General features: G+C 43.0%; 1 protein-coding gene across 2 annotated transcripts; it reads right to left on the bottom strand.

The window, feature by feature from the left end:
* Positions 1-1,751: 1,751 nt before the first annotated feature.
* On the bottom strand, positions 1,752-16,977 carry LMO4 (LIM domain only 4). Of its 2 annotated transcripts, none has more exons than XM_032958960.2 (5): positions 16,329-16,977; positions 13,052-13,293; positions 7,567-7,663; positions 6,344-6,532; positions 1,752-2,358 (listed from the first exon to the last, which is right to left on the bottom strand). In XM_032958960.2, exons 2-5 carry the CDS (start codon positions 13,270-13,272, stop codon positions 2,350-2,352), a joined length of 516 nt encoding a protein of 171 aa, XP_032814851.1. In that variant the 5' UTR covers positions 13,273-13,293; positions 16,329-16,977; the 3' UTR covers positions 1,752-2,349. The 2 variants fall into 2 exon arrangements, with proteins under 2 accessions (XP_032814851.1, XP_032814852.1); XM_032958961.2 differs by having other exon boundaries at positions 13,052-13,290; positions 16,329-16,441.
* Between the last annotated feature and the right edge of the window lie 6,998 nt (positions 16,978-23,975).

Below are 23,975 nucleotides of genomic sequence, written 5' to 3'. Positions count from 1 at the left end.
TCTAATTTACAAATGGAGAACACTTACCTAAATTGAAATATAATCATAAGCTTAAGAGTGCTACAAAATAGATGGCTTGGTCTATGGGTGCACCTGCAAAAGAATGCACTGAAAAGACATCACTGCATCGACATTTTTATTTGAACATAAAATGAAAAATGCCACTTCTGTATAAAATGTTTATCACATTATACTTTACTTTGTAATATGTAGCAAAATATAAATATTTTTTCATTTGGCTTGACCTTTATGGTCTGTGGTGGTATCTGCATTTAATTACATGGCTTGCAACAAACCAACATTTCCTGCATCTGTAATAGGCAATTTATCTTAACATGTTTCTAATTACGTTATGTCAATTTTATGTAATGCATATTGAATATCTATCCGAACGTGTCCATCTTATCTGCAGTGACACATGACCTTATGTTGACACCAGGACCGCACAGTAAATTAAGTATCACATCTCAGTTGTGCATCTGAGTGGAATAATTTAAAGGCCCACAGATTGCCCAGAATTTTTGAAGGGCAAGAAATATTTTTAGCAATATTTCGTTGTTTTTGGAATTGATGTGCAATTAAAACGCATACAATCTTGCACAGTACGCCAGTTTAAATACAGAAATGAATGTTGTATTGCAGTACAGTATTTGGAACTATTACCACCAATGCTGCCAAGATTCAATCCAAATCGAGGAAGCAGAGAGGACAATTCCCCAAAGGAAGAGAAGCCGTAAATGCCCTCATCAGCTCCGTAACGGTCCCTTTACAAGGTTTAAAACCGCTAGGAACAAGACACGGCTAAAGGCCCACAAGGAGGTCAAGATACCGATGATGTCTAACCTTGCAATCAGGAATCTGGAATTCTGCTAAATCTCACGAGGCGAGGCAAGAATTGCCACAAAAAAACCCACACGCCGTTGTGCAACAGCAGGTGATCTAAACCTCAACAAGTCCGCTGGGCTCCGGCGTGATGATATTACCGATGTAATGAATTGATGCTGCAAATGGCTGTTGGAATTGAAATGTGAAGCTTAGTCACGTTGTTTAACACACCAACACATCAAAGCGCGAGCACAGCGGATGTTTCCTTTTCTGTCACTAACACTATGGATTATTAGGTATGAAATGTCAATTTGTGTGCGTATGGTATTTTTTTCCTTTGTATGTTGCAATTATTTAATTATATTGTGCAGCCTTAAGCGTGCTTATTTTTTGGCTGTAATATTTTTTAAAAAAATTTGACATCTAGAGCACAACATGATGCCAAACTTTTAGCACATTAGCATATAGCCTTTGTGTTGTGCCTATGTAGCCAAATTATTAACCATCACCTGCCGACAAGCTATAAAGCACTCCATTTTAATTATGGCAATTGCCTTATGCAACACCTGCTTAAGATATACTGCAACACGTTTTAAGTGCTTCCAAGTATGCGAGCGTTCACAATGTTCTAAAACAAAGACAGAAACGCGTGTTTAATATAATACAAATCCCTTTATTTCATTGTTATCTAAACAATTCCAAATAAGATTCTGTACATAACAAAAAAAAGCAATGTACAATTAAGGAAACTGACAGGGCAACCACAACAGGGGTTTTTTTTTCTCTCTGTGCCAGTCGACGTGCGATAGATACACCCAATGGACCCAAACCAATGCCAGGGGGCTTTCTAAGGCTAGGGTTAAACGATGGCACAGCAACGGAAAAAAGGTTACTTAATATTTACAGATAAAATTACCAAAACGGGCATAATCACAGACCCATCACATGCCGTGGAAAATAAAGACTTGATCATTAAAAAGCAAAGTATGCGCAGCTGGACTAGGAAGATAATAGTGCAGAAGTGTGGAAATTAATAAGGCTTATTGTACCCAGTAATGTCAAATGCATTATGTGGTTATTATGATATATTCTCCGCCTACTGTATCTTAATGAACTAATTATGCCATAGATGCAAGGATAGATAATTACTCTGATAAACTTTTGATTAGCATGGAGTCACGGATGAAGAATAGTCATTAGGTGTGTTAATTAACATTCACTCTGCTAATTAGCAAATTAACATTCAAGCGGCTAATTAGCTCTGGATACAGGACATTGGGTGGATTGGCTGCGGGGCCTCATTAAGCGGTTACCCCAGCCTTGTCCCTCCCCGACAATGGAAACATTCAGGCATGGGTAATTAGCAGGCAGTAATGGGAAACCCACACAGGACAAACAACTCTGCCCCCCCTTTCCCCCCCCCACCATCCCCAACAACTCTGTACAACTGCGGCGTCGGGGCGTGTGATAGGTTCAGCCATCTGCAGGCAAAATCAAGGCACCGAGTCTCAGGCTCCCATCTCTTCAACACACCTGAAACAAGATGGTTTGATACAAAAAAAACGAATGAGTGCAAAGAAAAACCATTTGCCAGGCATTCTGTACAAAGAAAAAAACCACACAAGCACAGTTTTTCCTTGACGATTTGCTGTGTGGGGCACAGGCCACATGCATGCAGGCACGCACCGCGATGTTTAGGTTTTTAGTCAATGTAGCGTTCCTTTTATTTATTTCCCTTTCCTTTTTTTTGTTCCAAACCCTCTTTTAAATCTCCTCAAAAGCCTGCTTGCATCATATTGGTTTAGCTGTAACCACTTAAGCAACCAGCAAAACTCGCCTTTGGCGACTCGCTCATTTTCCACGGGATTTATCCAATCCCAACCCAAATGGAGCAATATGCATCCAAAGAAAGGGGTTTACTGTTTTCCCCCAATTGAATGTTTTGTTCATTAAAGCACAGGGGGCTGAACAGTGGGGTCTGTGTGCATGCATCTGCCAGATGTTGAGGCTGAATTGCCCTCTGTTTAGCTCCACACAAAAGCAATGCTTCCTACACTGTGCACCCTGCGAGGCAAAGCACCTATCACTTAAATAATTCTTCTATCCGGTCTCCCAACTCGTTTTCAGCCATACGAGAAGTTAACTTTTTTGTTGTTTCAACTTTAAGATTACCAAAAAAAAAAGACCTCACCACTCACACATGCTGCAATCGCTTTTTACAGTGCTCTTGTCATTTGCAGAAAACTCCAATAAGGCACGTGCAAACTACAACTTCTAAGCGTCGCTACGGCATGTGGTTCAGATTTTTATGCATTTACTTTTAAAAGTGTTTCTTTAAAACATCGATTTACGTCAGACATGAAGCCAAATATTTTTTTCTCCCAAATCTGTCTCAAAGGTTAAATGCAAACATTACAACATTCTCAAAATGTGACCGTGTTTAATAAGTATCTATGACGTGTTTCTCAACTTTAAACTTTCCTGCTTCAGTTACATGGAAATATTACACCACACTTGAAATTTTTATTAGTGGAGGGGTAAAAAGAAAAGATTGTGGAGAATTTTTTAATAAATTGTAACTACACATGTACCTGCCTCAATATAGAGAATGCTGCCAGTATACACGTGTTGTATTGCTCAATCGTGTATAATGAATCAATAAATATACCTCTAAACACTTCTATGGGTTGCTTATGCAGATTGATGTGATATAAATGACGATGCTTTGATTGACCAATAAAACCTAATTTATAGCACTATAAAAAATATCATAGCAATGATACACCATTACTACAATGTGCATTTAATATTTATATTTTAAGATTTTTTATTTTTAAATTTGCAAAACGCCACAAACCCCCATATCTGCATTGTGCGGCTGAGCCAATGTTTAGTTTAAAAACTGCCCCTGGTAAACTCATCAATTATGTACAATGGGCTGAAACAGTAGAAAGCTTAACCACATGTGGGTCACAACATCAAAGAGAGCAAAAAGCCTTCTCAAAACGTAACAGGCTCAGTCACATGTGTATCTTAAAGATATCCTGGGTTTTTTTTCCACTCGTTTGGAGTTTGTTGACAAATGCGACCTTATGGTTCCTCCAAACTGACATTGTGGAGATATGATCAATCCAGCCAAAGTTAAAGAAATAATTACCTTACACAGTATCTGCAGACATATCTTGGCACTCAGTTTTGATATGTGGGATCGCTGTTAGCTTTTTTAAGGGTTTGAACAATGTGAAGTTTCAGATGCCTATTTTGGGTCATATGTAAATTGGCTGATACACCATACATATAATCAGAGACTTTGGGAATCGTATTTTAATGTCTTGGGATTTCCTAGCTCAAGGTGTTGTCACAGAAGAAAAATATGTTCAACCACAGGGGATGTATGGCGCATCACACTGAAATTTCAAGCATGAAATTATTTTGAAAGCTCACAATGATTGGTTCCGTAATAACTTAAGCATGCTGATAAAGTCTTACGTTTACTACGTTAACATATTTGAATCAATTATCACGTGAACAATCGTCTCATCACCCTGTCTGCGCAAAAACCCACACACGCTACCTGAGCGGTTGTATTAATTACTATAAATGTGCGTTAACAATTCGCAACACTAAATCACTTTTTAACTCACACCCACGGTAGGCATATATGACAAGCTACAAATCAAAACTCGCCAACGCACAGACCTAATTATCCCACTCAAGAGTTTCATAACTACACACTGCAAACCAAGACACCATCGAGTAGAGAGTAATGCAGCCCTTCACTTTGCGAGGCACTATCCTTAAAATGGACTCGCAATGATGCTTTCAGGTAGGGGATGTTACCAAGCTTTCAAAAGTCACGTGAAATCAGACATAAAATTACAAGGTTGGATTAGGAGCAATGCTTATGATAATGCAGACGTCCGACTGTCAACCGATGATGGATGTTGAGGTCAGTGTTTGCGGCATAATGGGAGTGGGGGGGGGGATACTACGCTTGGAAAATTGCTTGTCCTGACGATAATAAAAGGTAGTAAAAAATAGGTGGGACTTAAGAAACTACTCTACCGTTTTAGAATGTACATTCAACTGGGAGTTCCATGTCAATCACAGAGGCTACAATGCAGCTACACGTTAGTGCTGGAGAGCTTCATTTAAAATGGGGCAAAGTTGGCACCAAGAGATCATGCAGAGCATGTAAACGTTGTTTACCCAATTGCTGAAATTAAAACCCCATGATGTATCGCTGTGACAATGACATGTATGTGCTGTCAAATGCAAAGGAGAGGGTGCAAAAGTACAACAAGAAACTCCTTTTATGCTGTCAATAAATATTAAATTTTACTTTTTTTTTACAGCAAGGCGCCAAGCAGCGGTTTTCATAAAATCCGACTAAATATTTTACAAGACCTTTTTAGTTGATCAACACAATGCCCACGCCTAAGGATTTATGATGTCTTCCTCTTATTTTAAATGGTCTCGAAACACAATATTCCCACGCTAAAGTATGTGCAACAGTTGAGTGAGTCCTGCAAATACGATTGGCTGGCAAATAAATTCAATATGCCCATTAAATTTTAATTAGCGCTATGCAAATTGCTTAAGAGTTTGATTTAGTGCTTTGCTGCAGGCCACAAATTTACGCAAGGATAAACTCCAGGCTCTATTCGTGTCATTGGAAATTTCCCATTCCATTTTAGCTCTTACCATTCGCCTATCTGTGCGCACAGCAGTGAGATATACGTGTATAAAACTCAATGATGTATTATGTAGCAAGTGCTAAATTGACTAGACCGCCGAAGACAGATTATGTTTGTAATACATAGGGAATTGGTGTTTGGGGCCGACTAGGATTTCACATTGCACACATATATGGACAAATACCATAGCCCACTTGTGTATCCACCGATTAAAGTTTTACTTGCCAAAAAAGTACACATTAGTGGTATAATCTCCATGGGAAACTAATGAAGCTCCAGACCATGACCTTTAAAGTCACACACAGAAACTCTTAAATCCACCGCTATTGATTTTCTTTGGATAAAAAAACTTTCAACCAATTTTCTCTGGAAAACACTCCAATGTCCTTTTTACGTGCTGCTACAGTCAGGTTCAGAGCCAGATTCTTGTTTGGCAGATGAAAAAATGAGTAAAAAAGAAGCGAGTTTTTTTTCTAATTTTCTCGACCACTGTAAAAATCATATCATCGTGTCACGGGGTTTTACGACATCCCAGAATAATACGAGGGCACTGTGTGGATATAACCTTCTTGTTATGAAACTGCAGAACTGAGGGGGGGGGGGGGCGCATTCTCTAATTTAAAAAGGGCATAGGTTAGTTAAATGTAGGCGAAAACATTGTCAGCTGTCCAAATTAAGGTGAGGAAGCACAGGTAGTAAATGAGGGGATGAGAACCTCACCTTTTCAGGGTTAAGCCTATGGGGTTATTCATGAGGGTAAGGGGAGCAATCAGTGTTTTAAGTGGAGGTGGTGGGGGGAGAGAGAGGGGGGGGGGGCTCACCTTTTGATCCGCAAGCGTGTGTGGTGCCAGTGGGTGGCTGGGCAGGCTGCCGTCGCCCAGGGTGCCCCTGTGGGCCGTGAGTGGACCTGGGCCCGCCGGTCGGTCATGCTCGCAGAACAAGCTGCCGTTGACATAGTGGAACCGATCGCCCGGAACCAGCCGGGTCCGGCACGTGGCACAGGCAAAACACTGCGCAGGAGAAAAAAAACAAAAACGCACGCACGCGCACAAACGCACGCACACACGCACAGAAGGGGAGGAATTTAGGCAACAGGAAATGTGTCCGTCAACATCATTGGTTTTTAAAACACCCTCCTCCACCACATTGCACTCCCAACAAACACCACAAAACTGCACTCTACCACCCATGTGGACCTTTCATGACCCCGATCCCCTCTGCTCCCCACACCCCACAACCTCACCACTTCACTCCGCAGGCCTGTCGATTGACACGATAGAAAAATCGCAGTGATGATCCAAACCGCTGTCTTTAACCACGAGGTTACATCTAATGTTAAAAAAAGCTACGAGGTTGACCAGAAAGAGAATTTAACATTTAAGTATTATGTGGAAGTAAAAAAAAACGTTACAACAATGATTTCAGATTGCAATGTTTATTTGCTATGTTACGTTTAGCAGTCCAAGCCAACACACTTTGCCAAGACCCCGTGGAGATTGATCTCATTTTTCAATTTAAAATGTCCTGTTTGTAAATCGTACGGCTTGGGGATGAATAGCAACCCGGCACTGAATTATACGCAAAACGTGGAAAGCTTTTCATAGAATTTAAATTGCCCTATTGCCTCGTTATAACCGTTTTAACTCTTGCCACAAGATGCACTTTAAACATGTGTTGTATGCCTCCACCCGTGTTGCCGAGCAACTGCCAAGCATCCGGAGGTCAGTGCCAATATGGGAAAATATGATTACGACTGCATTGTTAAATTCTAATTACCTCCACTTCCTATCTGGTCCAAAGAAAATGTATTACGGTAATAAAGTACATGAAATGTAATGAACCATTTCAGACTGTTGAAGCTCTTTGCAGCTACAAATGTGCCAGTAGTATAAGATGGCTGGAGTACACTGCTTGGGCACACTAACAAGGAATGACGCAAGCCGATTTGTCCCCCTACCTCACGCACTCCTGCTCCCCTCCTCTGCCTGAGCGCACTGGCAATAGAATGAAATCACTGGAATTGATATCCGACGGCAGTGCTCACCTTGAGATGGTAGACGTTGCCCTGCGTCTTCATGACCAGCTCGCTGGCTGGGATAGACTGGCCACAAGCGTTGCAGGCTCCACTGCTTCCAAACATCCTGAAAAACAGCGATTTTGACAGGGTCACCAACTGCACAACTTGCTTGTACGTGCAAAGTGATGTTTCAAATTAAGAAATAATTTACATCCCTCTTGTAATCCACTGCTAGATGGAGGTCTTGCGAAGCAAAAGGAAAACGTGTCACGAGAACCCCAAGCTGCAACCCAAACACTCGTGTTGTGTGCGAGCACCTGGCATGCTTTTAAAAGTATGCGTGCCGAAATCTAAAATAGCGCACGCGTGTAATTGCCAGCAAACGGTTTAACCCACAAGGAGAGTCAAACTTGTATTGTACCAATTGAATTGCTTATTTCGATGCCAACAACTAATCAAGCGCATCGTATTGACAATGCTAAACGGCAACCTTTAAAATTAATAAAGCAAACACACAAACACGTATTTTGTGAACGAGAATTAAGGCATTTGTAAAGCAGGAATATTTCTCAAACAATATCGTGCTTATGTGCGTTTTGCCTTGCCGCGTTGTTTTATATATTTTTTTTAATGCGAGATGCGCTTCCCGTTAAACGAGTCCACTCCGAATTATAAATACACACGTCCAAATTGCACTTTAATAAGTGGCCTGTAATTGCGAGCATTAGTTAGCAATGGATGGAGTTTAAATTTTTTAAAGGGTGAGCTGCGGGGTGATTAATGTGCATTAAATTTTTATAATAAAAATTGAAGTTAATTTTGCCTGAAATTGTAAACCAACGAACATGAATCATTTTACCTTGAATTGAAAGCTGCATTCAAGATATAAATCAGTCCATTCTTGGGTTTTATTTAACTGAGAATGAATTGTAAAAAAACATCCCCAGGGCTTTCTTTGTCCACATTTCACATGAACCACCAATCAGAGCTAATGGCATTATCTTATCGGCATAACACCATGTAACTTAATTACCTTTCGCCATAACAAGGCACATGTATACATGCCGTTATCCCACTACAGCCGTTTATCTTTAGGTTTAAATTCATGTGCCGCAAACTTTACCATCTTACGTTTAAAATACTAACTCTGTTTACACATTTCACATTGCTGCGTTGAATACGCAAGATGCCATAGTTTTTATAAACTATAATTAATTTTAAAAAATGAGCAAGCATGTATGTTTTACCAATTAAAATAATAAGAGCAAATATAACGCCGTTTTTCGTATGCATTGACTTTAGTAGATCAGGTAAACAGGCCCGTTTGGCTGCGGGCGCATTTTTAGCAATTACTTTTAATAAGCAGTGGCGAGACAACAGAATTTATCAACCGCCACACAGACAGACCACACATTGTTATGTAAATAAATAGTGGGAACACTTCCCCCCCCTCCCACCATTCTAGCCACTTCATACTAATTATCGACGCACAAAGATTCAGCTGGTGGTTTATTTTATTCTGTGCCACGAGACACTTCGAAAAATGACCGTTCCACAGAACTGTTTTAAATGTTTTTATCATGCACTTCATTCAATCATCTCTTTACAACTAGATGCATCCATCTAGATGGGGATCAGACTTAATCCAGCCAGGATTCGGAAAATAATTACGGGCACAGGGGTGAAGGACACGCTTATCGCAGCCGTTACGCACCGGTGCATTCACGCTCCCTCCCTGCCCCGTCACAGTGTTCTGTTGGCTATAGATTTCTGCGACTGTGTGGAATATCGGCGACAGATTTTCACTCAAAACACCCGAACAACCACGCATTGGCAAAGCAAGGCTCGCAAAGCGACACGGACAGGACGCAAATGGCATCAAACGATCCCCAAATCGACGACGCCTTTTGACCTAGGGGTGTTTAAAATTACAGGAGATTTCAGACGTCCAGAGAAGAATAATAATCATAATAATGTTCAATGACAAAAGGGCTACCTGAGTATAGGCCATAATAAAAACCTATAAAAGGATATTAAATAATAATGCTGTAAATTGATGTACTTGACATACAATATTATACACATTGGCATATTTTATTTAAATATTCATTACTTTTTAATTAGCCAAGAGCTAAATGCAAACCCGCTTTAATATTTTCTTCCGAAAGCCATTATTACAGTCGCCAGCTGTGTGCGCTCATGATAAAGTTGCTTTATTACTCGGAGTGGCTGCCTATTGTACTTTATATTGCACAAGGCCTAGTGGGCCCGTCCTTCCTATTTATCTCTGGCTCCAGACTGCCCGTGTGGCTGGGCACTCCCCTACCCCCTCAAGGCATGGGGCTGATCTTATCTGCCTAGACGCTTCACTGCTTATTACATCATAAATCACTTACCTGTAAACAGGCCACTTGTCGCCTCCAGACTAATTTTTCAATTATACCACTGCTGACTTTGCGGTGACTACTGATTTATTAACTCCGCACAAGGGATACCACATACGGTGGCGGTTCATTGCTTTGGCGGTCCATTGCCCTCAATCCCCGCTCACCCCACCGCGTCCCTCCTCCACTTCCAATACTGTACATGTCCTACGTGAAAACAATTAATTTTCGTAAACATTTTTTTAATTTGCTATTAATCAAATGAAAAATAATACCACTAAATAGCAACCGTGCCTACTAGTCCAATATGCTTTCTTGGTGTTCTATTTTTTTCAGGCATACGGTTATACCAGACTTAATAACATGCCAATTTAAGTCAGTCATGCGTGGATTAAATTAATAAAAGAAACCCAGATTTTGCGAGTCACGTGAACGGCTTAATAACGTTCTAAAATTAAAATGAATGTTTTCCATAAAATGCCATTAAATTTTGTACTATAAATTCAGCACCCTGCACTGGTGGATGAAAATAATGTCTCCTATCGCAGCCAAACATTAAATGCAAGTCTACTAACGCAAGATAACAATGAGATTTAAAAGATGCAAGGGCTTCGTAATTAATTTAGCAAATCATTATAGGTTTTACATACAACACGAACCGATTACTTTGAGAGAGATTAGGCTGCATTTTGAATGGCTGTACACCTGCTCAGCATAATACCTTGAAATGCCTTGACCTGATGGTTAACAAAACACTGGTGATGGACGATAGATATGTGGATACAAGTCCCCTCTCTCAGACGATCCATCAACCTCAGCCACTGTATATCCAGGGCAGGTGAGCTGTGCTCCTACTTCATCAGATGGGATCTTTATTTTTTCATTACTTAATCCCAAGAGTAAGCCTTTGGCTCAATTTTACCATGTCTGTTTATCAGTGTGGTCATCTCCTATTCTAAATTTCCCATTAAAACCCAAAGGCACCGCGGAGTTGGATTACTGCTTGTGGTTTTATATCTCAATGATTGAATTACCCCTAAACAAAGCCCAACGAGAAACTTTGAGCTACCCTACTGCTCCATTTCCATTTAATATTGAAATTGCTTGACCACCTGCGTCAAGAGATTCCAGTGCCTACAAAAAAAATGCATTACCAACAATTATCAAACGAGTGAATTGGAGCAATATATATGTGATTCGGCAACAGTCAACTTGTGGATTTTTCCAGGTTGCTATGGCCAGAAGGCTTATGACTGAAAACTTTAATATATATTGGACCCTGATGCAGGTGTTGCTGGCAACGCTAAGAAGTTTACAAATTACTGTACAGTAGTTGGCAGTAGTCACACTCACACATTTTTATTTTTGTATACTTCCTGCCACCAGTTTTATTAAACTCCGCTGCATATAACCAGTGTCATTCAAAGTTAACATAAGGACATTATTTACAGGACTGTTAAACACCTTTTCCCAAGATGTCGTGTCGAATGTTTCAGTAAATATCTTAAGTGGTGAAATACGGCTAATTTTCTACACAAGCTGTTGTTGTACATTGTGCATATTGTGCACATAAGCCAGCAAATTTACCAATGTTTAGCTTTTGTAGCTACCTTGGTCCAAATAAATCCCTATAAATGGAAGTATTATACAATTATAAAAACTTATGTCTATTATTAAACACATCAGTCGACAACTATTTATATAACAATCTTAATGCATCTAGATTATGCAAAAATGTTTCATTCCAATTCCAGATTTTTAAGTGTATTTTGTTTGTCCACCTCCGATTAGCACGGTTGGCTACATTCCGTGCGAAAGTTCAACATATATATCAACATACATACACACATACAGACCAGGATGAGTCGTATGAAAGAGTGACCTGGGTCATTAGTCTGCCAGTGATTGCCATGTATAATCTCAATTAAATAATTGGCGGCTAACATTCAAACGAGGCGAATTTGGACCCTGAGGCCAGCACACAATAGCCTGCCAGCACACAATGCCCTACCCTTGCGAATGACGTCAGGAAAGCCTTAATGTTCACTGTGAAGCAGAGGGCACGTAAATGTATGGTTAATGCACACCACCAGGAATAATAAGGGCGGCTGCTAGATTCGAACCGTGAACCTCTGCAACAAGCAGCAAATGTGCTACCGCTGGGCCATGTCAAAGTCCATGTACTTCTCGATAATGTTTTTGTTATATATGCGCGTGCTTATATTTAAAGTACACAATCTGATTTCTTGCCAAAACCTCACTCTGAAATGAGGAATATGTACAAGTGCAATAGTATAAATGTAACATTTCCACCCTGAGATAATAAAAATTTTAAATATCTGCCTTACCATACACCGATAATTAGGTTTACCTCTAATGTAATAGGGATCAATTAAAGATACAATAAATCGTTCATCGATTGCTTTACTACACCAGGAGAGCGCAGGCTCTCTCCCCAGGTCATAAGTATTACTACCTTTAGTCAACATTTTATGGACTAGAAGCCTGACTACAAAGAAATACCGTGCATTAGAATACTTCATCATGGTATTGTTTGCAACTGCAAGAACGTAAAAGGGTGACGGCTTATCATGTATGCGTCACTGCTGGTAAGACGGCCTCTGCAACTTGACTGCAAACACTTAGTCCACTCAGTGCTGTTCAGGGTGGTACCCACACCTCAAACCAATCAACAATTAACCTACACAACTGCATGTTACCCATGCTTTGCAGATGGAGAATCCAGTAAATATTGAAAAAGAAAAGTTGCTAGAAGATAACAAACTGGATTTAAGTAATGTGGCTTATGGGCCACAAGTTCAAAATGTTTGGCCTCTACAAAATCACATTGGCTGTGCTAGGTGCACTTCATAAATATATTGCCCAATAAACTTTTCATGTGGCCTTATCTCATCAGAAAAAACTGACTTTGGCTCTCTGAGCCGCAGGCATTTTCCAGACTCTTAAGAATGTGAGTGTGTGTGTGTTTGCAAGAGATGGACCTAAGCGGCAGCAAAACAATGTTGAGTTGAATGTTTTATTAAAGGTGCACATTTAAGTGGCACGTATGACATCCCATTGTAAACACGGAGCGACAGCTCTCCTGTGCGCGGATTATAAACACCAACCTGATGTAGTCGTCGCGACACAGGATCATGCCCTGACGGGTGTAGCACGACGTGCCCAGGTCTCCAAGCTGCGCCTGGCAGCAAGAGCACTTGAGGCAGCGGCTGTGCCAGTAACAATCCATTGAGTAGAGCAGGAACCGGTCAGCAATTTTCCCACCGCAGCCGGCACACCGCTTGGGGGGCCCGGTGGCCTGCGGCTCGGGGCACTGGCTGTTCACCATCCCGAGCAGGAGTGGACACTTCTGGAGGAGTCCACCACCATGCGCACACACGGGACGACAACAGAGCAAGATGATGGGCGCGGGAAGGAGTTTATGTGGAGTGGGTGTTGGTGGGAGTGAAGGTGGATGGAAGAGTGGGCGGTTGAGTGGCTCAATGGGGCAGGAAAGAAGAGAGGTAAGGGGGGGGGTCGGAGAAGATGATAGGCGAGTTGGGGAAGAGTGGAGAGGTGTGTGTGGTCAGGGATGGGTGGAGGGGCAAAGTTGTGATGGTGGAATTTGGTAGATCTAAGTATATATATGTTTTACTTCACCAGGTAAGGCCCACACTGAGCTGTATAGTTCTTTTTCAGAAGCAACCTGGCCAAAAATGATAGCTCAACGAAGTGGCTCATCATGTACAGTACATCAGCAAAAATACTCCAAAAACATGTTTCTAAATGTGGAAGGGAAACCCGGAGGACCCACGTTAAAATGTACGCGACCACGGGAAGGACATGCCAACTACAAATATACAGCAGCAGGCGTCAGGGTCGGGATCGAACCCACGACCTCCTGCATACCAGGCGAGGCAGTTAACGTCTCGCCACCGAGTGAAATTAAACAGAGACAAGGGAGCGCGTGGGTTTGAGTGAATGACACTGCTAAATTGCAAGCGCATGACAATACTGTTTACATTTCACCGCGTGTATTTACGCACAATATATATGTATACGCGAACGTACTACAAAATTCATCATGGATTCGCAAACAGGTGTCAACCCATTGAGATGTAATTGGGGGGAAAAAAAATCTATTTCGCAAGTTGACACCTTGAGCAAAATTATATTCTGGTGCAAGAGCGCTGTAGGCACCGCACGTTCCGCACACCGACGCGAACGCGAGATTCAGCCCAAACACAACAGCTGTCATTCACGCCTAAATCAATGGGTATTCAATGACGCCAACATCAAACTCTCCAACTACAAAGGTGAACACATGCAGAGAAGACTCCCCCTCCCCCCCCACTAAGCTAAACTTGCGCACGCACTCGCCCACAAGCACGCTGCTACTCCAACGACAGTACCAGCAGCAGCACACACACACACACAGCATTGCCACCTATTCAGTGTAGGTGGTGTCCTTTAATTACTTTGGTAATTACTATATACCAAGGCCACATTCCTACTCTATTCACAACGTAGGAGTATTTCCTGTACACTCACACACGAAGACCGCGTTACCACTGTTCCCAACGAACGAGTGCTTACTGTTATACCACACATTACGACTATTCAGTCTTTACTACTGTACAGTCACACATTAGGTAGATCACATCTCCACCCGAGTGAACTTAGGGTGGGGGGGTCTGTTAATAACTATACAATTATACTTTCTAGACAGCCCCGGAATAGCAGCCCCACTCAAACCCAAACAGCCTCCACCAAATCCCAAGCCCAAGCATACCAGCATTTAATTGCAATCCATTAATGATTGCTTGTTGGTTGGAACAAAAGTTCCCCCGTACAGCAATGAACAGACTGTTGGGGCAGGTGGTGTTTCGTGCGAGGCACCTTGGAACACACAAGGACGGCCCGTATAGCCTTGAAGAGAACGTTTGGGGGGCAAATGTGTGTTAGTACTCCGCCACCACACACAACAGCTCTCACCAGTACCCCACCACAACAGACACACACTAGCCAACGAGTACTACCCCACCATAACACAGACACACACACGCCGCAACCAGTACTACCCCACAACACACTAGCCCCAACCAGCGCCCCATCACAACACACACACTAGCCCCAACCATCACAACACACACACGAGCCCCAACCAGCGCCCAACCACAACACACACAAGCCCCAACAAGCGATCCAACACAACACGCACAGTAGCCCCAACCAGCACCACACCACAACACGCACAGTAGCCCCAACCAGCACCACACCACAACACAGAGACACACACACACAACCAGCACCACACCACAACACAGAGACACACACACACAACCAGCACCCCACACCATTGACATACACTAGCCCTAACCAGCACGTCTCAAGCACAACAACAACAACAAACACGTTTGGGGGCCCCCCCCCCCGCCCCCCCACCCACCCCAACCTTCCTTCCTTGCTCAAGAGATGACTAACAACCCGGAGCCAGCAAGCAGCAAGTAGCACGGAGCCTTTAAAGACGTCAGCAATTAGTGGCGTTGTGTTTTGCGCACCTTTTAATGAGCGTCTGCGCGCCCGCCCGCCCGCCCTCTCGCACCGCCACAGAGCGTCAAGTAATCGCTCACTCACGAGTAATTGGATGCACATTCCTAACAAATTGAAGCAATCAAACAAGCTCGCAAAAAAAGGAAGAAAAAGGAGGGGGGGGGGGTGCACGGTGATTTATAGATTTAATTCTTCCGTGGAACTAAAGAGATATACGGGTTGGTTCCCACAACCTACAAATACAACCCCCCCACCACACCGATCTCTCCCACCACTGTTGATGGTTTAAAAATAAAAAAGTAGCGACGCAACACACGCACACTACAGGCAGACGTCATACTCTGCTGCTGTGACGATTCTGATATAGTATAGTGCGAATGTGGCCATTAAAACCCAAAGCACCAGGCCCAACTGTATACAAGTAGTTACTTGAAGCTGAGCAAAAAAAGTGCACGAACGATCTCTCTTGCCCCATAGCCCTCACGTAATTGTTAGCAGCAAAGACCCTCTTCGCCATTGACGTGTGGAGCTCGTGGAACAACAATATCGTGGCCGCTGCTGCTGTTGCTGCTGCTGCTACGATAATCCGCGAGAGGGGCAAATACGTCGCACGAACCTTAACGCGAAACCAGCGCGCGTTTAAAACTCGCAGACTGCTGCCACCGCTATACACCGTCCCCCGCACGTGGCCAACAAACGCAGCGCAGCGACGAGTAGCGGGGAAAACGTGAGGGGGGGGTTCAACGGAGAGAAACGAAGGTTAAAGTTAGAAGCAGGGCATGCACGCACATCCCCGAAGGTTGGTTAGGGGTGCGGCGGTGGTGGTGGTGGTGGTAAAAACAAACAACTCACATGTTGGATCTGTGCTCCCGCAACTCTTAGACCAGCAGCAGCAGGAATCGGCAGCAGCAGTTTCCTTTCAGTTGTCGCCGCTTACCACAGGAGACAAGTGTGAGCCGCTAGGGCAGGAAAAAAAACACACGCTTCGTGTTGGGCCAGCCTACAGCAGCCAGCCAAAGGAAATCCAGCTTTTTTTTTTGATAAATTGGTATTGTACCATCTATATATATCTCTCTCTCTCTCGTCGGTCGCCGTTCGTTCCCCTAAATCAAGATTTGACCGCTCGCGTCGACGCTATAAACACTGACTCCCCCCCCCAACCCCCGTGAGGTACAGTCGTCGTAATTGCTATCAGCAATGCAACAGTTCCCTCTGCGGCGCTCCCAAAACTGACAAACCCCTCTCAAATCCGGGGGGGGCGACGAGAGGAGGAGGAGGAGGGTAGGGGTTGATCAGGGGAGGGGGTTGGGTACTAAATCGCAAGTTGTTTCCGTTTCTCCAAAAAGAACACCGATAATAACAACAGCAACAGCGGCGGCGGCAAGGCTTTAAAGCGACTATAAGGGCGAGCGCGCTTCGAGAAGACCTCGTGGTTGCTAACGCGCGCGTTGAGGAGACTTGCGCGCACTACGACAAACGCCGCCGCTACTGCTACACACGCCACTGCCGCGCGCACCTTTCCCTTCCCGCGCTATTTAAGGCGTTACGTCATCGCCACGGCGTTGTTGGGCGGGGCGAGTCTCGGCCCCCCCCCCACCACCACCACCACCAGTCTACCCGTCCACCCGCCCCCGTCAGAGGGGGAAGGAGGGAGGCCGGCGACCAATCGCATCGCGCGAACGGCGACGGGGGGGGCCGTGGCCTTACGGCAAGCGCCAATCGGCTGCGTCCGTTTGACGCGTTGGCGGCCGGAGCATCAACGCCCACCTCTGGTGTAGAAGGCGGAGTGGGAAGTAGACGGAGGGGGGGGGGGCGAGTGAGGGTGAGGGGGGCACGTGGTGGGTGGAACCCCCACCCCACCCCCACCCCCCATTCATTCATTCCAGGTGACAGCTCTCAAAATAAACAAGAACGGCCATAGGAGCGCCTGAGACAAGATAACATTTAATTAACTGTCAATGACTCTTTTCATCCGCCTGACGTTGACGCGGATATTAGGCGATTAAAACAACAAACATCATCTTTGCACTCGCCGTTTAATAGGGCATTCGAATGTTTGAGCGTTGCACGTAGTCGGCGGGTTTTATGTGTGAGAGATTTTTTGTTGTTGTTATTGAATCGACTGTATTTGGCGATGGGATTCATCGGCCCGAGAAGTGATTGTGTATTGTGTCAAGTTGTTGGGAGCCCGGTGTGATAGGCCACGCCGTCTCCGCGCGTCACCTGTCAACGATTGCAAAGTGTTGATGACTGCGGCAAGACGCGGCATACTAATTGTCCCCTTTCGCGCAGCGAGCGGCGTGTATTGAATTCTAATATGCACGTTAACACGAAGTAATAACCACGGCTTTATGGCTGTAAGTGGGATCCATATGCCGTAAACAACAACAAAAAGCGATCTCGCTCGCCACGTGCAAGGGGGAAGTTCTGCCGCACTTTGTGGATGGACTCTGCTGATGCTTCTGCTCACACAACAACCACAAAGCTTGCATGCCCTGGCTGGAGATGTTGGGACACTATCGCCCTCTAATGATAAAATCTACCATTGCATCTTCATTGTGTCTTCAACACGCATAATAGTCATCACGACGACGATGAATGATGGAATTGTATTCTATCACCGTCATCGTCCCAATGCTTTGTAAAGGCCAAAGAGCAATGTAACATGTTTGTGATGCACATTTTATTTGTATTGAACTTGACGTTGCTTTATTAGTGATTCGTCTTGCATCAATGCAACGATCGCAGTAATGACATACATTTTGCATTGTTGGGCGAAGATGCAATGGGAGAGGCCAAACATATCTGTTATTGCTTGCACCTGACTTTTCCTTCTTGTGTCGATGGTTAGTTATAAATCATTTGTCACGCGTAACATTCCACTCCTTAATAATTAAATACGAAGATCATTGGGAACAATATTGATCAAATTGGAGACAAACCAATCACAGAAGCGAGCAGAGTTTCAGAACGCGTTCTCTACCAGTGACCACATACATCCGATTTATCATATTCTGAAAAAATACCAATGATTTTTTTAATTACTGACTTAAAACTTTCGTGACTGCAGGAATTCTTACTCTATGCTTCTTTCGGTAAAGTCACGTAGATAGAAAAAATAAAAAATAAAGTGATAAAAAATCACGACGTGACTTTACTAAAAGAACCATAGAGTATAGATTTAATTACTATTGTGCCTAGAAATGGTAAACTATGCGAAAACATGCGACTCAGTATAAACTGACAGTCATCCAAGCTCTCATAAACCAAGGCCTCAGTAAAAAAAATACTTAGAAATAATAAAATCCATTTACAAGTACGAAAAAAATCCACGCGAAGATTGCTTCAGGGAAGTACCAACAAACGTATTAAAGGGGAGTCAGATAAGGTGACATGCTTTGTACGTATGATGAACTTCTTTCACACCGTAAGTAGCCAACCGTGCTAATCGGAGGTGCAGGGGAAGGACAACAAACTCAACACAAAAATGATTTTTGAAGAAATTAGTTTTCAACTTAGATTTTGAAGTGCTTTCACCAAAGCTATTAAAAGACTTATCATGTTTTAAGAAAATTGGATTGGATAATTTAAATTTTGATTTAAAGCTTTCGTGACTGCAGTGATTCATATTCTTGGTTCTTTCGTGACTTTACCGAAAGAACCAAGAATATGGATAATTTAAAATATGAATATTAGCGTGGCAAAACACTAATCATCTTACATTTGCTGACAACAATCATTATACCATACAATGAGAATGAACTGCAGAGGAAATTGCAATAACGTTATATAAAAAGGCTGAAAAGTTGGGCACAGGATAACTATGAACAGATCAAAGTTCAAACAAGTTCGCTACAAATTGAAGATGTCTGTCAGAGGGATACTAATGGAAAACACGGCAGAGTATATGTACCTGGGACAGCTACTGACACCGCACTGGAATCAAACAAATGAAATAGATAAGTGGAGGAGAGCAGGTTGAAGTGCTTTGGAAAGCTGAACTTTATTATGAAAAGTAAGAGAGCAATTTGACGAAAGAAGACAGTTCTGATCAGTGTGTCTATTGTTGTGACATATTGTTCAGAAACTCGATCATTAACTAAAACAATATGGAACAAATTTTTCGATTTAAAGCTTTCGTGACTGCAAGGATTCATCTTCTTTGGTTCTTTCGGTAAAGTCACGTAGAATGAGAATAAAATAATAAAATAACACAATAAAATTCTCACGACGTTTCGGCCACAACGCAAGCAGCCGTCTTCAGGTGAAAGGAACAGACCTGTCGGGACGACAGAGCTTCAATGAACGATGTTAAGATTCGTCACTACGAATCTTAACATCGTTCATTGAAGCTCTTCGTCGCTACGAATCTTAACATCGTTCATTGAAGCTCTGTCGTCCCGACAGGTCTGTTCCTTTCACCTGAAGACGGCCACTTGCGTTGTGGCCGAAACGTCGTGAGAATTTTATTGTGTTATTTTATTATTTTATTCTCATTCTACGTGACTTTACCGAAAGAACCAAAGAAGATGAATATGGAACAAAACTGAAAAATGTACAAAGAGAGCATGGAGAGATGCATGCTGGAAGTGATATTGAGAGACAGAAAGAACACGTGAATCAGAGAACATGCGTTGGTTTAAAAAAAAAGAATCGTCCAAACTATTAAGTCAGCGGCCTTTGGCATGACATGTAGCGAGATAGGATTATGGACGATGGTCGAGAATTGTAATGGAGTTGCAGCCAAATAATGGAATGCTTCCAAGAGGATGGCCACCGGGGGGAGATGGAGTGATGAAATCAGTTCCTGTGCAGGAGCTGGGTGGATTATTACATCGCGGAAGGTGGTGACTTCTTATTGAGACCTCTATCCAGCAGTGCATTGACCAAAGCTGATGATGAAGATATAGCATTTGCAGTTTAGCAACGCACATAAATGTGGTCATGGTAAAGGGACAGCCCTGCAAATGCATTCTCACGCCACTGCTGGTAAAAGGGCTTCCACAAGAGGGAGCCCTCGAGTGGGTCGAGATCACCACTCGAGGATATTTGGCCTACTCTTCCACCAAGGTCAGACGTAAGAGTACCCACACTTGACCCTGCTCCAACAACCTTCCAATCAACTAACTGTCCAGAACAAAGTAGCGTAAACCGCACAACTGTGCATTGCAACCCAATTCGTGTCTCACTGTTGCTTTACGTTGGCAATACAAAGCTGATTTTTTCCAAAACAATTATTCGTACAAATCACAAGAATGGAGATTTGTTTTTTTTTTAAGTACACCAGCACAAGCAGACCTGAACACAGGTGTTTATCTTTTACGCAAAATTTCACTTCGCTTACTGTACGCTTTAAGCCGTTGCATGGACGAGAGATTTCCCCCACCCCACCCCACACTCAAACAGATAATAGGTCTCTTGTCTGCCAGGCATCTCCTTTGGTGTCATGCAAAAGCACTTTGGGGATTAAAGTAGAGATAAAACACAACCCTCCTTCTTTTGCTCAGTGGGACGGGAGCGGAATGCCGGATGATGAGTGTAAATGGAACGAAATGGAACGGATGGATTGTGAGACGGGTTATCTTCATCTGGTCCGGGGTGACGCCTGGCATCACAAGCCACCATGACAATGGTCTCTATCGCAAGTCGTGTAAGTGGCTTGGTTCTTTATGTGGTTATGTAAAGAGTTGACAGAGCTAGTAGAGAAGGGGGGGGGGTTGGTGATCATTTTATATAGATTGACTGAGTGCATGTCATCTGTTGATTTAAGCTCAATCACTGTTTTTTCAATTGTCAACACGGATGCTCGGCTTATCATTGGTCACAATTTGCAACCATGCTCCTGCTTACAGTACTTTTCCATTTACCCCTTCACTGGTGCCTTAACTCATCATATTTCTGCAAGCGTACATATGCTCGCTATAAATAGCATAAGTGGAGCATCCCTAATGTATGCTAACAGCCATAGTGTACACAGCCAGGTTTGAGAGATCTGGCCCATCTCAGGGAGAAGATATCAAGTTCCGTTGGCAGGAGTGCGCCTGTTGCTCAATGCACGGTGGTGACTCATGGCTTGGAACAGCTTCACCATGTGCTTGTGGTCATTTCAAGGGTGTTCTGTAACCCCCCCCCCAGGTGTGTGAGGTGTACGTTACACGGGTCCCAGAGGTTGACTTGGAGACTTTTGCTACAAAACTCTCTCTGTGTAAGATATATAGCCACGCACTTTGAGTTTCCCTTTCATGTATTTAATTGTATACAGTCTGTGTAAGCTGGTGCATTCATAATTCTAATAATTAATATTCATCATCTGTTCTGTATTCAGCTGAGTCCAGTAATGCTGTGTCCGCCATGCCAGATCGATATAATAATTATTAGCATCTCTATTTTAGTGGCAGCTGAAAAGTTCATCAATCGCAAACGCGACTTTGATTCTTAATCTTCAGAGGGATCATATAGTAACACAAACCCCAACATTAACTGAACAACCAAGCTTCATTGGAAGACTAAGAGCAATGCTGCGTTTGGGTTTAGCATATTGCCACCACCTGCTCTCATTGCGTAGTGAGCCTTCCCCTGTAAAAACACAAGGAAAAGCAGCTGAGCAGCTGTAGAAACACCACCCCCATGGCGGTTAAATGTGACGCTGACAGTTAATGGGCCCCAGAGGGACAGTCTCTGGAAGCCTGGCTGGATAGCGGTAACTGGAGAAAAGGCCAGGGCATTAACAACCATATATTAAACTCGTGATGCTGACTTCGTGTGCCTTTTCCATCAAGCTTTTCATTTGTTTCTTCCATTAAGAAGTTTAACTCATGTCAGCAATTACTTTTCATAAGATTGCATGTTATATGCTTCCTGTTCATTAGGTTTTCAGCAGAGCCGATGTGTCCTATACAGTGTGCACTAATTTAGACTGCCTGCTCATTAAAGCCGCAGTGAATAGGCTGCGTTTGATTGGCCGAAGGACGTAAAGAATGTGCTGTTTAAATATTTGCACATGTTTAAGCTATCATAGCACACGGGCTTTAGGAAGGCTGCCAACGTGAGGGCTTCTGGTTTAAAACCTTTCATCAGATTTTAATGCACTTATTGATTCAATATAATTCAGAGAATTGCTGTAAAATGCAATTGCAGCGCTCATTTTATAGGTCTCGTTTTGATAGCAGGAGATCTGCTACTTATAGCAGCGGGTACATTTTGCAAAGACAAGATGTTCAATTACCTGCTCGTGCAAAAGATGTCATGAGATCTTTTCTATTCACCAGGCAGACATCGTTGTCATCTTCACATTTACTCGAACCAAAGCAAGTCCAATAATACTCCCACCACGAAGATTGCAGTGACCACATTCAAGCTGAGAAGCAGGAAACTGTAAACTGAGGCAGAACATTGATGGAAATCTGACATTGTCAGGCTATTACTTGTGCTAATGTAACCCGTGGCATTACACCAGTGCTTTTGTCTTGGGATATGTGTACCAAGGCAGTTGTCTGAAGATGCAAAGATCAAACGACATGTGAAAACCGACAGGAAGAATGGTTGGTGTCAGCCAAAGGCAACACATCTTTAGGCCATTGCGAAAAAAAACACATCATTCTTGCAAGCAATTACGATTGTTCAGGCGTGAAACCTTACTTGCCTGTCTGATTGGTTGCTCAATATATTCATAGAACTTGTTATATTCGCAGTCAATTGGAGTTTACCTTTCTCTTCTCTTCCTTAAAAAAATAATGCTCACAAAAAATAAAATCGATGGTAGTGGTATAACAAACGGCGAGCGTGATCTCCAGCACTGCATAATCTTTCTCAGGAACGCGTCGTGTTAAACGAAGTGCGTGCTCTTTGCACGTCACCATCCCCTGATTGCTAATCCCATATCGAGTCCCATTGTGATGAGTCTCTAAGGGGGGGGGGGGGGAGTAGTTGGGAGGGAAAGGTGAACGTGGGTCGATCCAGGATAAAGAGGCTGCACTTTTCAAGCGTGACTTGTCTCCAGTCAACAAGCTGAAAATGAATTGAAAATCCCTTGATAACATCATTACACGTTGAGTAGGGGACGAGGATGGGGTTCAGCCAATTAAATAAATTGAGGCGTATAATCCACCTTCCATCATTTTTTGTGCTTAAGTGAAAGAGGGCCAAATGAAGATGTATGTGCTGCTGTAAGCAGAATGTTTAATCAAAAGCAGAACTTTCCTGGAGGAAACGTGACAGCATTTGTGGCCAAATATTCATGATTCATGGATAAATTCAAAGCAAAGTTTAAAAGCAGATGTTCAGTCTTTCAGCACCACTTGAATTATATGTTTTCTGCAGGTGTGCCAAGGTATGTGACGCTTAACAGATTGTTACGTGGAAAACCTGAATGTCATGTGATATAATGCCCAACTTCTTATTACCTCTGATCATAAATACGTGGTTTAATTGCTTTATGGTAAACCTATACAAGAAAATGCCAATTTCCTCTCATGGAAATGAATTGTACTTAAATTGAAG

The sequence above is a fragment of the Petromyzon marinus genome, chromosome 22, assembly GCF_048934315.1.
Source record: "Petromyzon marinus isolate PM22_M1 ecotype Great Lakes invasive population chromosome 22, UKy_Petmar_22M1.pri1.0, whole genome shotgun sequence".
Classification (NCBI taxonomy): Eukaryota; Metazoa; Chordata; class Hyperoartia; order Petromyzontiformes; family Petromyzontidae; genus Petromyzon; species Petromyzon marinus.
The sequence above is the reverse complement of the archived record's forward strand: the minus strand, read 5'-3'. Positions and strand labels throughout refer to the sequence as shown.